The sequence below is a fragment of the Entelurus aequoreus genome, linkage group LG22 (genome assembly GCF_033978785.1).
Source record: "Entelurus aequoreus isolate RoL-2023_Sb linkage group LG22, RoL_Eaeq_v1.1, whole genome shotgun sequence".
Classification (NCBI taxonomy): Eukaryota; Metazoa; Chordata; class Actinopteri; order Syngnathiformes; family Syngnathidae; genus Entelurus; species Entelurus aequoreus.
In genome coordinates this window covers 3,617,105-3,634,609 of record NC_084752.1, presented here as the reverse complement: position 1 = coordinate 3,634,609, position 17,505 = coordinate 3,617,105, and the positions used below count along the sequence as shown (strand labels likewise).

At 45.0% G+C, this 17,505-nt stretch overlaps 2 protein-coding genes across 4 annotated transcripts in view; both read left to right on the top strand.

Annotated features, from left to right (window-relative positions):
- The window catches only part of LOC133639891 (tRNA (adenine(37)-N6)-methyltransferase-like), a 48,382-nt gene extending 38,615 nt beyond the window's left edge, over positions 1-9,767 (top strand). The window contains exons 6-7 of one of the 2 annotated variants that reach the window (XM_062033575.1): positions 925-1,434; positions 9,228-9,767. In XM_062033575.1, the coding sequence (XP_061889559.1) occupies positions 925-1,434; positions 9,228-9,463 (746 nt within the window). In that variant the 3' untranslated portion in view covers positions 9,464-9,767. The remainder of the gene's footprint in view (positions 1-924; positions 1,435-9,227) is intronic. The other variant, XM_062033576.1, reaches the window with a different exon arrangement.
- Positions 9,768-17,301: 7,534 nt separating this feature from the next.
- Positions 17,302-17,505, top strand: part of spag5 (sperm associated antigen 5) — a 46,663-nt gene continuing 46,459 nt past the window's right edge. Inside the window, exon 1 of one of the 2 annotated variants that reach the window (XM_062032939.1) lies at positions 17,302-17,434. Coding sequence is in view for 1 of the 2 variants with exons in the window: in XM_062032940.1 (XP_061888924.1) it covers positions 17,417-17,434 (18 nt within the window). In the remaining variant the exon portion in view is untranslated. The remainder of the gene's footprint in view (positions 17,435-17,505) is intronic. The other variant, XM_062032940.1, reaches the window with a different exon arrangement.

Sequence of the window (17,505 nt, the reverse complement as noted above, 5' to 3'; positions counted from 1 at the left end):
TGATATATATTGATATATAATGTAGGAACCAGAATATTAATAACAGAAAGAAACAACCCTTTTGTGTGAATGAGTGTAAATGGGGGAGGGAGGTTTTTTGGGTTGGTGCACTAATTGTCAGTGTATCTTGTGTTTTTTATGTTGAATAAATGAAAAAAAAAACAAAAAAAAACAAAAAAAAAACGATACCGATAATAAAAAAACGATACCGATAATTTCCGATATTACATTTTAACGCATATATCGGCCGATAATATCGGACATCTCTATTTTTTATTTCACTTTTGTTATGTTTTTGTTTATTTTAATATTATTTTTAGAATGTGCCGTGGGCCGCAAATGGCCTCCGGGGCACACTTTTGACACCCCTGCTATAGATAATAAAACATTAAATGTGATAAATCTATGGATAAAAAGCAGAGCCTGGTGACGCATGCGCGTTTATCATAACTCTCTCTCTCTCTCTCTCTCTCTCTGCCCCTCCCTCACCAATGCTGCTGCGTGCACAATTTGTTTTGTTTTTAACCCCTTCTTAACCCTGAACGTACATTGAAAATACACGCAACCCTAACTCAAAATGCCGGACATTTGAGGCATTTAAGAAACTCTGCAAAAGAGGACATGTCCGGTGAAAAGAGGACGTATGGTCAGTCTATCCTAGCCCGTTAGCTGCTAGCATGCCGTGTGTTGTGCCTCGGTGTGCATTGTTTACACAACGTGCGTTACGCTACTTAATATGTCCGTGTGGAAACTCGTTCGGTACACCTCCGAAACGAACCGGAACCCCCGTACCGAAACGTTTCAATACAAATACATGTACCGTTACACCCTTACTATCATACCATCATCAAGATAACACTTTTGCATAATAGGGGACATTTTTAAAAAGCACAATAAAGATTAAAATCTCTGTTTGGTTCCTAGGTGATACAATGCATCTGTCAGACATTGACATGATCGCGGGTACCCCGGTCCTGGATATTAAACCCTACATTCCAGAGTATGACTCCCCCAGCACAAGGATGAGCGATGACTGTGAGCCTTGTCGACAACTAGACTACGGCTGTTTGTCAGCTAACCATCCAACAGAAGCCCAGTTAAATGTAAAAAAGATTGCGGTCAAGTCTGTAGCGGACACTCCAAACAAAGACGGGTGTCAGTTCCCTAATTCTTTGCCTGGAGATGCTCTCGCCATGCTGGAGGAAGTGAAGGCATACCTGAGCCAAAGTGATTTCCGCCAGGCAAGCAGCGTCGGCAAGCGCAGGGATTCAGACCCGCCGGGAGTCGAGCAGGACCAGCCGCCCTGTTACAGAGAGGAGGCCTACAGTACCATCGCCGGCTGGATCCGAGAGCCGCCTGTTGCCAGTCTGGAGGTCCGCTTCACCCCTCATGCTGAGAGGGAACTAGCACGATTCCTTCCCGCAGAACAGTCAGGTACTTCAATTGTTTCAGTTTTTAAAGCTCAAATGATGTGTGCATCTTATTAAAGCACATTTTACCAATGGACAATACTCTAGAACAGGCCTGGGCAATTATTTTGACTCGGGGGACCAAATTTAGAGAAAAAAATGTGTCTGGGGGCCGGTATATCGGATTTTTAATACAAAACTTCACAATAATGTCTGATTGAATGCTAAAACGTTATGACAGACCACCTGATAAATGGGATGGAATTAAAACATTTTTTACTGAATGAGAATGTACGTGTGCATGAAAATAAAGAATGTGGGATTTACAATATTAACTATGCATTAACATATGAACGTCACACCCCCCTCTCGATCGACATCATTTACAAACACAACAAAAATGCAACAAATAGGGCGAAATTTGAACGTGAAGGGTAAAAAAACCCCACCTACAATCTGATACATCTGATGTATCACTAAGCTTTAGAACTTTCTTGTAAAAATCTCCTTCTACGTCAGTCCCTGACACCCACACCCGTATTCAGCAGCACAATTCTGGTGCTGTAGTTGTAGGAGATGTCTTAAAACGTCATCAGGAGTCCCGAGAAAACCTGAAAATGGAAGAAAATGCATATTTTACGAAAAAAAAATGTTGGCTAAAATGTCGTAAGGGGGGACCCTTACAAAAAATTTTAAAAAACGGACTTGCTTCAGCAGCACAATTCTGGTGCTGTAGTTGTAAGAAATGTCTTAAAACGTCATCAGGAGTCCCGGGAAAACCTAAAAAATGGAAGAAAATGCATACTTTACAAAAAATTTTTTTTGCTAAAATGTCGTAAAGGGGGACCCTTACAAAAAATTCAAAAAAACGGACTTGCTTCAGCAGCACAATTCTGGTGCTGTAGTTGTAGGAGATGTCTCAAAACGTCATCAGGAGTCCCGACAAAACCCGTAAATGGAAGAAAATGGAAGAAAATGCATATTTTACGAAAAAAATATTTTGCAAAAAAGTCGTAAGGGGGGACCCTTACAAAAAATTCAAAAAAACGGACTTGCTTCAGCAGCACAATTCTGGTGCTGTAGTTGTAGGAGATGTCTCAAAACGTCATCAGGAGTCCCGACAAAACCTAAAAATGGCAGAAAATGCTTTGTTTGGGAAAACTTTTTTTCACAAATTTTTTTTCAAAAAACAGACTTGCTTCAGCAGCACAATTCTGGTGCTGTAGTTGTAGGAGATGTCTCAAAACATCATCAGGAGTCCCGACGAAACCCGTAAATGTAAGAAAATGGAAGAAAATGCATATTTTACGAAAAAAATATTTTGCAAAAAAGTCGTAAGGGGGGACCCTTACAAAAAATTCAAAAAAACGGATTTGCTTCAGCAGCACAATTCTGGTGCTGTAGTTGTAGGAGATGTGTTAGGATCCGCTGCTCGGATCACAATTTGTTTACACTTTTGCGTCACGTGTTTGTTTCTGTTGCCATGACTGCAGATTTTACTCACCTGCCTCTGATCAGCGTTCGGGACGCGCACCTGTTGCCCGAGCACTGATCAGAGGGCTATTTAGTCTTTGCCCGGGCCTCACTCGGCCTGGCTTCCTAATTTGCTTTCATGCAACAACTAACGACCACCTTGTTTCCTGTTAGCTCTCATGCTAGATTATTTTGCTTACTAGCTCCCATGCTAGTCGTTTTTGTTTTCTCCTGTCTGATTTAGCTCTTAAATAAATCATTTTTCCGACCTGCAAGCTGTGTCCGAGCCGTCTGCATCCTTGGGAGAACACCACCGCACCACGATGCGACCAGGTCGTTACAGTAGGAAGCCAGCAAGAAGAAGTTCTCCCGCAACGAGCACGTCGGAGGAGATGGACGAAGGTGCGTGGATGGTGTTGCGAGCAATGGAGGCGGAGACTCCCCGCTATTCCCCTTCGGAGCGCCAGGACCTGATATGGGGTCCTAACGGAAGGTTGGTCCCAATCCACTCCGTTTGGCCCGAGGACATCGCCACACCTCCGCACCACCGGACGCGTCAGCGAAGACGGAAGCCACCAAAGAGGTCTTCACTTCGCTGCCAAGACGCGCCACTCCCACAGACTCCTCCACCGGTACACAGTAAGCAACATTCAGCCCAAGATTCCCCTCCTCACATGTTTGGCAACCCTATCGACCACTTTGCCAAACATTTCACCGATTGGGCTGTCAGTCAGCTGGAGACCCACACAGATGACGTCATCCCGCCCACTGTGGATGACGTCAGAGACGAAGAATTTTTTTTAAATTCTTCTGCTCCTTTTTATCAGCCACCTCCTAAGGACTTGAATTCTAAGATAAGACATTATCAGGACATTTTTGTGAAATGTAAATCTAGTCAGTCCCGGTCACCTGACTTTCTAGCTCCACCCCCAGTGACTATTGCTCCGCCCACTGCACATATTTTTTCCCCCTGTGCTCCCACCCAGTCTCAAGTGGGGAGTAAGAAAAGACATTTTGGACAATTTAGAGGAGAGGATTCAGCCCTCCCCCGGACCTCCCACCACCCACCCTTGAAGACGGTTCCAATCCGCAAGGAGCGCGTCTGGGATCCGCTTTTTGAGGGGGGGGCTAGTACTGGGAGCTGTGCGAGTGGGGTGGCACAACGGCGTGCTAAGCCGCAACCTCCTGCTCGGCCACCGCCACCTGTCCTTCGGCCTGCTAAGCCGCAACCGCCAGCTAGGCCACCTGCACCTAAGCTAGCGCCAAGGCTAAGGCTAGCACCAGCTCCACCACAGGTTCCAGTACCTGCACCTCGGCTGGTTCCCACACCAGTACCTGCACCTCGGCTGGTTCCCACACCAGTACCTGCACCTCGGCTGGTTCCCAGACCAGTACCTGCACCTCGGCTGGTTCCCACACCAGTACCTGCACCTCGGCTGGTTCCCACACCAGTACCTGCACCTCGGCTGGTTCCCACACCAGTACCTGCACCTCGGCTGGTTCCCACACCAGTACCTGCACCTCGGCTGGTTCCCACACCAGTACCCGCACCTCGGCTGCTTCCCGCACCAGTACCCGCTCCACGGCTGGTTCTCGCACCAGTACCTGCTCCACGGCTGGTTCTCGCACCAGTACCTGCACCACGGCTGGTTCCCGCACCAGTACCTGCACCACGACTGGTTCCCGCACCAGTACCTGCACCACGACTGGTTCTCGCACCAGCACCTGCACCACGGCTGGTTCTCGCACCAGCACCTGCACCACGACTGGTTCTCGCACCAGCACCGGCTGCCACGACAGCGACTCCGGCTGCCACGACAGCGACTCCTGCTGCCACGACAGCGACTCCTGCTGCCACGACAGCGACTCCTGCTGCCACGACAGCGACTCCTGCTGCCACGACAGCGACTCCTGCTGCCACGACAGCGACTCCGGCTGCCACGACAGCGACTCCGGCTGCCACGACAGCGACTCCTGCTGCCACGACAGCGACTCCTGCTGCCACGACAGCGACTCCTGCTGCCACGACAGCGACTCCTGCTGCCACGACAGCGACTCCTGCTGCCACGACAGCGACTCCTGCTGCCACGACAGCGACTCCGGCTGCCACGACAGCGACTCCGGCTGCCACGACAGCGACTCCGGCTGCCACGACAGCGACTCCTGCTGCCACGACAGCGACTCCTGCTGCCACGACAGCGACTCCTGCTGCCACGACAGCGACTCCGGCTGCCACGACAGCGACTCCGGCTGCCACGACAGCGACTCCGGCTGCCACGACAGCGACTCCGGCTGCCACGACAGCGACTCCGGCTGCCACGACAGCGACTCCGGCTGCCACGACAGCGACTCCTGCTGCCACGACAGCGACTCCTGCTGCCACGACAGCGACTCCTGCTGCCACGACAGCGACTCCTGCTGCCACGACAGCGACTCCTGCTGCCACGACAGCGACTCCTGCTGCCACGACAGCGACTCCTGCTGCCACGACAGCGACTCCGGCTGCCACGACAGCGACTCCGGCTGCCACGACAGCGACTCCGGCTGCCACGACAGCGACTCCGGCTGCCACGACAGCGACTCCTGCTGCCACGACAGCGACTCCTGCTGCCACGACAGCGACTCCTGCTGCCACGACAGCGACTCCTGCTGCCACGACAGCGACTCCTGCTGCCACGACAGCGACTCCTGCTGCCACGACAGCGACTCCTGCTGCCACGACAGCGACTCCGGCTGCCACGACAGCGACTCCGGCTGCCACGACAGCGACTCCTGCTGCCACGACAGCGACTCCTGCTGCCACGACAGCGACTCCTGCTGCCACGACAGCGACTCCTGCTGCCACGACAGCGACTCCTGCTGCCACGACAGCGACTCCTGCTGCCACGACAGCGACTCCGGCTGCCACGACAGCGACTCCTGCTGCCACGACAGCGACTCCTGCTGCCACGACAGCGACTCCGGCTGCCACGACAGCGACTCCGGCTGCCACGACAGCGACTCCGGCTGCCACGACAGCGACTCCGGCTGCCACGACAGCGACTCCTGCTGCCACGACAGCGACTCCGGCTGCCACGACAGCGACTCCTGCTGCCACGACAGCGACTCCTGCTGCCACGACAGCGACTCCGGCTGCCACGACAGCGACTCCGGCTGCCACGACAGCGACTCCGGCTGCCACGACAGCGACTCCGGCTGCCACGACAGCGACTCCTGCTGCCACGACAGCGACTCCTGCTGCCACGACAGCGACTCCTGCTGCCACGACAGCGACTCCCACGGCGACATCTCAGCGACCTCGAGTGGTCCGGCGGCGCAAGCGGAAAGCAGGTCCCCGCATGCAGCCCTCGAGGACTCAGAGGCTACTGAGATTCTGGCGCCACTCACGCCCACCTTCTCGGCGGCCACGAATGTGGCCTTACCGTGGTCGCCCGCCTCGGTCGCCTCGCCAGCGGCGGCGGCGTTCCATTCGCCGCCGCCACCTGACCCTTCCCCGGTGGATTCGGGGACACGTGGCCTGGCGACCCACCACCAAGTCACCCCCCCGCCCGCCCTTGACTCATGAACTATTGCTTGTTTTTTTTGGGTTCCAGTTGTTTTTTTGTTTTCAAGGGACATCTGGAATCTGTCCTTTTAGGGGGGGGTACTGTTAGGATCCGCTGCTCGGATCACAATTTGTTTACACTTTTGCGTCACGTGTTTGTTTCTGTTGCCATGACTGCAGATTTTACTCACCTGCCTCTGATCAGCGTTCGGGACGCGCACCTGTTGCCCGAGCACTGATCAGAGGGCTATTTAGTCTTTGCCCGGGCCTCACTCGGCCTGGCTTCCTAATTTGCTTTCATGCAACAACTAACGACCACCTTGTTTCCTGTTAGCTCTCATGCTAGATTATTTTGCTTACTAGCTCCCATGCTAGTCGTTTTTGTTTTCTCCTGTCTGATTTAGCTCTTAAATAAATCATTTTTCCGACCTGCAAGCTGTGTCCGAGCCGTCTGCATCCTTGGGAGAACACCACCGCACCACGATGCGACCAGGTCGTTACAAGATGTCTTAAAACGTCATCAGGAGTCCCGACAAAACCCGTAAATGGAAGGAAATGGAAGAAAATGCATATTTTACGAAAAAATTCAAAAAAACGGACTTTCTTCAGCAGCACAATTTTGGTGCTGTAGTTGTAGGAGATGTCTTAAAACGTCATCAGGAGTCCCGACGAAACCAGTAAATGTAAGAAAATGGAAAAAATGCATATTTTAAGAAAACATTTTTTTGCAAAAAAGTCATAAGGAGGGACCCTTACAAAAAATTCAAAAAAACGGATTTGCTTCAGCAGCACAATTCTGGTGCTGTAGTTGTAGGAGATGTCTTAAAACGTCATCAGGAGTCCCGACAAAACCTAAAAATGGCAGGAAATGTTTTTTTTGGGAAAACTTTTTTTCACAAAAAAAAATTCAAAAAACAGACTTGCTTCAGCAGCACAATTCTGGTGCTGTAGTTGTAGGAGATGTCTTAAAACGTCATCAGGAGTCCCGACAAAACCCGTAAATGGAAGGAAATGGAAGAAAATGCATATTTTACGAAAAAATTCAAAAAAACGGACTTTCTTCAGCAGCACAATTTTGGTGCTGTAGTTGTAGGAGATGTCTTAAAACGTCATCAGGAGTCCCGACAAAACCCGTAAATGTACGAAAATAGAAGAAAATGCATATTTTACGAAAACAAATATTTTGCAAAAAAGTCGTAAGGGGGGACCCTTACAAAAAATTCAAAACCTAAAAATGGCAGAAAATGCTTTTTTTGGGAAAACTTTTTTTCACAAAAATGTTTTCAAAAAACAGACCTGCTTCAGCAGCACAATTCGGGTGCTGTAGTTGTAGGAGATGTCTCAAAACGTCATCAGGAGTCCCGACAAAACCCGTAAATGTAAGAAAATGGAAGAAAATGCATATTTTACGAAAAAAAATGTTTGCAAAAAAGTCGTAAGGGGGGACCCTTACAAAAAATTCAAAAAAACGGATTTGCTTCAGCAGCACAATTCTGGTGCTGTAGTTGTAGGAGATGTCTTAAAACGTCATCAGGAGTCCCGACAAAACCTAAAAATGGCAGGAAATGGTTTTTTTGGGAAAACTTTTTTTCACAAAAAAAAATTCAAAAAACAGACTTGCTTCAGCAGCACAATTCTGGTGCTGTAGTTGTAGGAGATGTCTTAAAACGTCATCAGGAGTCCCGACAAAACCTAAAAATGGCAGAAAATGCTTTTTTTGGGAAAACTTTTTTTCACAAATTTTTTTTCAAAAAACAGACCTGCTTCAGCAGCACAATTCTGGTGCTGTAGTCGTAGGAGATGTCTCAAAACGTCATCAGGAGATCTGAGAAAATCCGTAAATGTAAGAAAATGGAAGAAAATGCATATTTTAAGAAAACATTTTTTTGCAAAAAAGTCGCCCTTACAAAAAATTCAAAAAAACGGATTTGCTTCAGCAGCACAATTTTGGTGCTGTAGTTGTAGGAGATGTCTCAAAACGTCATCAGGAGTCCCGACAAAACCCGTAAATGGAAGAAAATAAAAAGGAAATGCATATTTTACGAAAAAAAATGTTTGCTAAAAAGTCGTAAGGGGGGACCCTTACAAAAAATTTAAAAAAACAGACTTGCTTCAGCAGCACAATTCTGGTGCTGTAGTTGTAGGAGATGTCTCAAAACGTCATCAGGTGTCCCGAAAAAACCTGAAAATGGAAGAAAAGGCATATTTTACGAAACAATTTTTTGTAAAATGTCGTAAGGGCCGCTCTGGAAAGACTCTGTGGAAACGCTCCCTACCCACACTGCTTTGTGCCTCGTCTGAGCTGCTGTGACTTAGATTACCATAGTAACTAATTAGATTACCTTAGTAACTAGTATATCATGCAAAAGCGCAGATTACAACCATTTAAATACTTTGTATAGTTCAAGACTTACAGCCATTTGAAAATATCACTGCACATCCGAGTGACAGCTACACTTTCCATCTTAAAGATCTGAAAATAATTATTTGGGAATGTCCGGCGGGCCAGATTGAAGAGTTTAACGGGCCGCATGCCCCCGGGCCTTAATTTGCCCAGGTCTGCTCTAGAAAGTAAACTTGGATATACTTTAGGGTAGTCAGTGTACCATTACTGTATATTGCAGTGTAGATTCACTGCCCACTGAAATTTGAGTGAAAACACAACTTTTATTGTGTCGTTGGCATCACAAGCGAGTGACCATGATGCTTACAGTCAAGCATCGTGGTCTGGGGGCTGCATGACTGCTGCCAGCATAAGAAAACAGTGGTTCACTGCTAATGTCAACGTTCATCCTCCCCAGGGCCTCCTGTAAGTGACCGTCCAAGGTTCAAGTTCCTGCGCAATTCAGAGGAGGCGGCTGCAGCCATCAGAGGCGTGCTGGCTGCTGACCCTCGGTCAGTCTACAGGAGGACTCGATGCAAAGACAAGCTCTTTTTCTTCACACTAGACTCAGCTGACATAACCTGCTGGTTTGGACAAGGCTTTGCTGAGGTGCTGCAGGTGCGCCCCCTTCAGCATTTCATTGAAGCCACATAAAAACGTGATACATTGCAGGTTCAGGTCTGGCTTGGTTTTGAGTACTGTATATTGGCATGGCGTTCACAATCAGATTTACTGCCCAATAATTTATTTACTACACACAAGAATCGAGTCATTATAAACAATAAATGATGATTAAGGTAATTGTCTTCTTGTCCTAGTCTTCCACCAGCTTTAAAAGTGGTCACATTTTATTCAAATAAAAATAAAACATGTTATAATGTAAACCGTATTAACTATAAATAATACAAATGAATTAAAGTGTGAATATATTCCAGTTATTTTAATCATATTATAGTTAAGTTATAGTATAGTTTGTGGGATCTGTAGTTGTGGCTTGTGCAGCCCTTTGAGACATTTGATTGATTAAAGACCTTCATTAAAAAAATTTAAAAAACCTGCGTTCGTGCTCAAGTGTGAATAGTAAACATGTTGAAAGTGGCATAGATCTGTGGTCCCCAACCACCGGTCCAGGGACCGGTACCGGTCCGTGCCGCATTTGCTACAGGGCTGTAGAGAAACATTAAATTATTTATAAACTACTGCATTTTTTCTGACTTTACTTTTGTCTTTCCCGCTAGACCAGTGGTTCTTAACCTGGGTTCGATGGAACCCTAGGGGTTCGGTGAGTCGGCCTCAGGGGTTCAGCGGAGGTCAAGACACACCCGACTCATCGTGTAAATACAAACTTCTCCCTATCGACGTATTACGGATACGACAACAGCAGAAGTCACACTGATTTGCAGGTGTGTCATTTGTTGTGAGTTTATGCACTGTGTTGGTTTTGTTGTTTGAACAAGGTGATGTTCATGCACGCTTCATTTTGTGCACCAGTAAAAAAAACATGGTAACACTTTAGTATGGGGAACATATTCACCATTAATTAGTTGCTTACTAACATGCAAATTAGTAACATATTGGCTTTTAACTAGTCATTATTAAGTACTTATTAATGCCTTATTCGGCATGGCCTTATTATAACCCTAACCCTAATCCTAACCAAATAACTCTAAATTAAGTCTTTATTACTTAGAATATGTTCCCCTAGTGTCCAAATAACTCTAAATTAAGTCTTTGTTACTTAGAATATGTTCCCCTAGAGTCCAAATAACTCTAAATTAAGTCTTTGTTACTTAGAATATGTTCCCCTAGTGTCCAAATAACTCTAAATTAAGTCTTTGTTACTTAGAATATGTTCCCCTAGAGTCCAAATAACTCTAAATTAAGTCTTTGTTACTTAGAATATGTTCCCCTAGTGTCCAAATAACTCTAAATTAAGTCTTTGTTACTTAGAATATGTTCCCCTAGTGTCCAAATAACTCTAAATTAAGTCTTTGTTACTTAGAATATGTTCCCCTAGTGTCCAAATAACTCTAAATGAAGTCTTTGTTACTTAGAATATGTTCCCCTAGAGTCCAAATAACTCTAAATTAAGTCTTTGTTACTTAGAATATGTTCCCCTAGAGTCCAAATAACTCTAAATTAAGTCTTTGTTACTTAGAATATGTTCCCCATACTAAAGTGTTACCAAAAACATAGAACTTTGTCTTGAATTTGAAAAATTTTATTTTTCACTATAGAAGGGTTGGGTGAATGCGAATATGAAACTGGTGGGGTTCGGTACCTCCAACAAGGTTAAGAACCACTGCGTTAGACACACCAATAAGCTTGTTTATCAGAATCAGAATCAGAATCAGAATCAGAAATACTTTATTAATCCCCGAGGGGAAATTAAGATTTTCAGCACAATCCCATTCAAGATCAGACAAACATTACAGGGAGACAGAACAGGATCGCTGACCTTACAAAAAAGGAGGAGGGAGCATGGCCAGAGACAGGAGCAGACCCAACAAAGCAACTCTCGGCCGCCCATTTTATATTTGTTATAACTTTTGTGACATGATTCAATGCACATTATTGAACATCCATCCATCCATACATCCATTTTCTACCGCTTGTCCCTTTCTGGGTCGCGGGGGGGGGTGCTGGAGCCTATCACAGCTGCATTCGGGCGGAAGGCGGGGTACACCCTGGACAAGTCGCCACCTCATCGCAGGGCCAACACAGATAGACAGACAACATTCACACACTAGGGACCATTTAGTGTTGCCAATCAACTTATCCCCAGGTGCATGTCTTTGGAGGTGGGAGGGGCCTATCCCCAGGTGCATTATTGAACATATGCAATACAAATCTGACAGATTGTAGCCAAAGGCTGATTTTCATCTGGTTACCATCAACCTGCTGGGGATCTCTTTGCAAAGAAACAAGCCCAGGGCTCCCACTAATTCAGCGTATTTTGCTTGCACATTTTTGCTGTATTTATCTGGCACAAGTTAGAAAAAATCCTTACGTGGTCTTGAACGTGGTCCACCTCTATGCCCCCACCCGGTCCCTCAGGTCAGCTGACCAGCTGATGTTGGAGGTACCCAAATCAAAGCGCAAACTCTGGAACCATCTCCCTCTCCATGTGAGACAGGCCCCCTTCTTTGGGTTCTTTTAAGACCCTTCTTAAAAACCCATTTTTATTCACTGGCTTTTAACCCAGCATGAGACTTTAAAGCAGGCCTGGGCAATTATTTTGACTCGGGGGCCACATTTAGAGAAAAAAAATGTGTCTGGGGGCCGGTATATCTATTTTTAGGGTCTCGGATACAAAACTTCACAATAATGTCTGATTGGATGCTAAAAACATTATGACAGACCGCCTTAAAAAACGTAATGAAATTTTAAATTTTTCTATGAAGGATAAAACATTGAATATTGACAAAATATGAATGTCACACCCCCTTTCCATCCACATATTTTACAATCAAGTGAAACGCAACAAAAATGCAACAAACAGTGAAATATGAACGCGAAGGGTACAAAATAAACCCCACCTACAATCTGATATATCTCATATATCACTAAGCTTTAGAACTTTGTTATGAAAAGCTCCTTCCGCGTCTCCCGCCCACACTGCTTGGTGCCTCGACTGAGCTGCTGTGACGTAGATTACCATAATAACTAATTAGATGACCATAGTAACTACCGTGTTTTTCGGACTATAAGTCGCAGTTTTTTTCATAGACTTATACTCAGGGGCGACTTATGTGTGAAATGATTAACACATTAGCGTAAAATATCAAATAATATTATTTATGTCATTCACGTAAGAGACTAGACCAGGGGTCGGCAACCCGCGGCTCCGGAGCCGCATGCGGCTCTTTGACCACTCTAATGCGGCTCAGCTGCATACTTGTCGACTACCCCGATTTTACCAGGAGATTTATGGATCTCAGTGCCTCTCCTAGATAACTCCCAGGGTAAATATAATCCTATTTTCACTCTAATTACTAAATTAAGGGCGTGCCCTAATTGCACTGCAATAATTGTCCTCTATAGCATTTACTTACAAACAGCGTGCCAGCCCGGCCACATGTTGTATGTAGCTTTTACTTGCACACGTAGGAGACAGCAAAGCATACTTAGTCATCAGCCACACAGCTTACACTGACGGTAGCCGTACCGTATAAAACAACTTTAACACTGTTACGTTACAAATATGCGCCACACTGTGAACCCACACCAAAAAGAATGAAAAACACATTTCTGGAGGACATCCCACTGTAACACAACATAAACACAACACAACCAATACCCAGAATCCCATGCAGCCCTAACTCTTCCGGTCTAGATTATACACCCCCGCTACCACAAAACCCCCCCACACATCAACCCCCCTCCGTGCGTCGGTTGAGCGGAAGAGTTAGTGCTGCATGGGATTCTGGGTATTTATTGTGTTGTGTTTATGTTGTGTTACAGTGCAGATGTTCTCCAGAAATGTGTTTGTCATTCTTTTTTGGTGTGGGTTCAAAGTGTGGCGCATATTTGTAACGTAACGGTGTTAAAGTTGTTTTATACGGTACGGCTACCATCAGTGTAAGCTGTGTGGCTGCTGAGCTAGTACGCCTTGCTGTCACTTACTTGAGCAAGCTGAAGCTGCATTCTTCATGTGGCCGAGCAGATACACTGTTTGGGCAGGCTGTAGAGGGCACCAAAGGCAGTGCCGTCACTCCCTGATATTCGGGAGTCTCCCGGAAATAATGAGAGGGTTGGCAAGTATGACGCTATCAAGCGCCATTTATTCAAATCTCGCGGGCCGCACTGACATCAAATTTCCATATTAAAGTGCGTGCCGGTGCGTGTGTCTGAGACCCCTGGTTAACATAGCACAAAGCAATTAAAGCTCTGTATGCGGTGTTTTTCATTTTAATTTTTTTTTTTTTTTTGTGGCTCCCATTATTTTCTTTAATTTGTGAAACTTGCCAAAATGGCTCTTTGAGTGGTAAAGGTTGCCGACCCCTGGACTAGACGTATAAGATTTCATGGGATTTAGCGATTAGGAGTGACAGATTGTTTGGTAAACGTATAGCATGTTCTATATGTTATAGTTATTTGAATGACTCTTACCCTAATATGTTACGTTAACATACCAGTTGGTTATTTATGCCTCATATAACGTACACTTATTCAGCCTGTTGTTCACTATTCTTTAGACATTTTAAATTGCCTTTCAAATGTCTATTCTTGCTGTTGGCTTTTATCAAATACATTTCCCCCAAAAATGCGACTTATATATGTTTTTTTCCTTCTTTATTATGCATTTTCGGCCGGTGCGACTTATACTCCGGAGCGCCCTATAGTCCGAAAAATACGTTATTTGTAAGGGACAAGCGGTAGAAAATGGATGGATGGATGGTAACTTATTTAAACTGTACCAGCAGAAACAACAAAACTTTGATTGTTCCTCCTCTGCAGTTCCATTTAAATCCTGCAGGTGTCAGCAACACATTTTAATCTTGACTAATGGAGAAGCAGACCAACACGTCTCTAGAAGGTGACAAGTTTCCACACAACAGACCTTCTTTATTACCTTCGTCCTCCTCCTCATCTTCCTCCTCGTCATCAACTTCCCCGTCCGGTCCGTAGTCTTCCTCCTTGAGGTGAGTAAAAAAAAATCAAACTGGGTTTTATCAAATAAATTTCCCCAAAAAATGTGACTTATATATGTTGTTTTCCTTCTTTATTATGCATTTTCAGCCGGTGCGACTTATACTCCGAAAAATACGGTAATTAGATTACCATAGTTAGTAACTGGTATACAGGGCCGGCCCGTGGCATAGGCCGTATAGGCAAATGCTAAGGGCGCCGTCCATCAGGAGGCGCCACGCCAGTGCCACAAATGTTGGAGAAAAAAAAAAAAAATTGGTACTATTATTTCTAAATACAAAAAATAATCCCACGTTAATTAAAATGCAAAGTAAAGCCTATTTAATAGAAATATTATTTGTTACAACATTACGGCCCCCCCTCCCCCCGCACGGTGCGCCCCCTCCCTTCCCGTATCATGACTGTTTATGGACGTCACCGCATCAAAAAATCAACACAAGATGTCAAAACGGCCAAAACTGTCAGGTGCCCAGGGAAGAAAAAAGAGAAAAGAAGAGGAGAAACGAGAAAAAGACAGTGGTAGCAGGGAGGTAACGTTAGCCTACATGAAATTATTTGTCTGTTACAGAATGTGATAGTAACCTGGCTTTTTAGCATTAAGCTAATGTTACATGATTCGGCAATTGCTAATCAATAAATAGCTAGTTCTGTTTTAACGTCTGGTTAATATTGTGGAGGGGGCTAAATTGTTATGGAAAATAATAATGTAATGTTAGGTAATTACAGTACTCCCACCTTACATTCCTCAGGGACATTTGTATTAGATCTTTTAAGCAGGTGTTTTCTGTTTACATTGTTATTGCCTTCTGGTTAGCTAATGTTTGCCCTGCAGGTAATAGTCACTTTTCCACCCCTTTATATATTAGGTATAGTTGTAAGCCTAGTTGTTAAAGTGCACATCATTAATGTTAATTAAGCAATATCACATGAGAGGGAATGCTGTTTTTTTAATTTGAGCACTGCTGTGATTCGGTTAAAGATAATCATAACATAACATTCTCATATAATATGTTAATTTGCTTTCTTTAAGTAAAAAAAAAGGTCAAATACAAAGCTATTCGGTTTCTTGTGAGTATATACACTTCACTGCCGATGTGAGGGGGGCGCCACCTAAAATCTTGCCCAGGGCGCCAGATTGGTTAGGGCCAGGCCTGCTGGTATATCATCCATAGGCGCAGATTCCAACCATTGGAATACTTAGTATAGTTGAAGACTTACGGTCATTATAAAACATGACTGCACATCATAATGGCAGCTACACTTTCCATCTTAAAGATCTAAAAAAATGATTTGAGAATGTCCGGCGGGCCAGATTGAAAAGCTTAACGGGCCTCATGTGGCCCCCGGGCCTTAATTTGCCCAGATCTGCTTTAAACTGTTTTTAACTTTTTTTTAACTGTTTTTAACTGCTTTTTATCCAACAAATTGTTCTTAGGATAATTTTGGCTTTTTCAATGTGTATTTTACTTCTCTTTTAAATGTTATTTTTTAGTCTGTCCTTTGCCATTGTTTGTGGTGCACAGCCCTTTGTTCTTCAACTGTGGTTGTTTTTAAAGGGCTTTATAAATTAAAGCTGCAAGCAGCGTTCGTCCGGTCCGCATTTTGGCAGGTGCTAGTCCTAGGTGTCCCAATACTTTTGCCCAGTGGTAGTCCTGAGTGAGACCTACATAGAGGTTTTTGTTTCGTGTCTCTACGATATTCGTACTGGGAGTTAGAGGAAGTTGTGTCTGTGTCTTTTTCCTAGGTGTCGCGGCACAGTGGTTGTTTTCTTTGAAGGCGCGCAAAATCACAGCAGCGGAGCAACTTTAGTGCTGCGGGTCTTTGAAGGCTCGTAAAATCAAAACGGTAGCACGTATCAAAACGCCGTTCGCAACTTTTAATCAGAAGGGTTCAATCTCTCTCCTTTAGCAGTTTGAAGCCGAAACGACAAACGCCCTCGGAGGAGATAACGTTTGATGTTTGGTGACCGGTTGTAACAAAAAATTTTGTTTTGAAGGAGAAATAGCAAACTTCCTGTTGATTTTGGCTGAAGGATGTCAATCTATGAAATGTAGGTCAAGGTGAGACCTACGTAGAGGTATTTGTTTCATGTCTCTAAGACCGGAAGTTACAAGCAGTTTTGTCTGAGTTTTCCTCTGAGGAGCAGTTTTTTCTCTGTTTCCTTCAAAAATTATGTAGAGCACAATTTTGAGTTTTGGGTTTCGGTTTTTTTTTAGATCGCAATTTCCACCAGTCCTGATGTGTGTGAGAAGTTTGGTGAGTTTTGAAGTATTTTAAGGGGGTCAAATTAGAGGTCAAAGACTTAAAAAGGAGTGTTTTTAGTACATTTTTGTCTAAAATTGGTAATTGCCAACTTCCTGTTGGTTTTTGCCCGAGGATGTGAAATTATGAATTGTAGGTCTAAGTGAGACCTACATACAGGTTTTTGTTTCATGTCTCTACGGCCTTCCTAGTGGGAGTTACAGGCAGTTTGTTGTTGTTTTTTCCTAGGGGGCGCTAGAGCGCAATTTTGATTTTTGGGGTTTGGTTTTTTCACTAAAGTGTGCTGGTACACTTTTTCTATGTGTGTGGCAAATTTGGTGAGTTTTGAAGCATGTTAAGGGGGGCAAAGCTGCGGAAGAAGAAAGAAAGAATAATAATAAAACCTTACAAATACAATAGGTTCCTTTGTAACCTGTACAAAGGACTCCCTGTGGGAGTCCTTTGTACAGGTTACTAGCGGACCCTAATAAAGTTGGTAGGGTATGGTATGGTACAAGTGGAAAGCCGGTCCCTGAAAATAATGCCTACATTAAACCGGTCCGTGGTGCAAAAAAGGTGGAATAGTACGAAGCTCTTCTTACTTCACCCTGTAGGGGGCAGCAGTGCGCGGCTGAGCGCAACATTAGAAAAACAAGAAGAAGAAAAACCGACCAATAGCAAAGCCTGACATCCGTTTTGAAAGAAACGCGGTTGATGACGATTTCAAAGGAGGTTTGTTTTCAACCGTTTGCTTATTTCTAAGTACAAATATGTTTTTTAAAGTCGTTTGCGGGGTTTTTAGG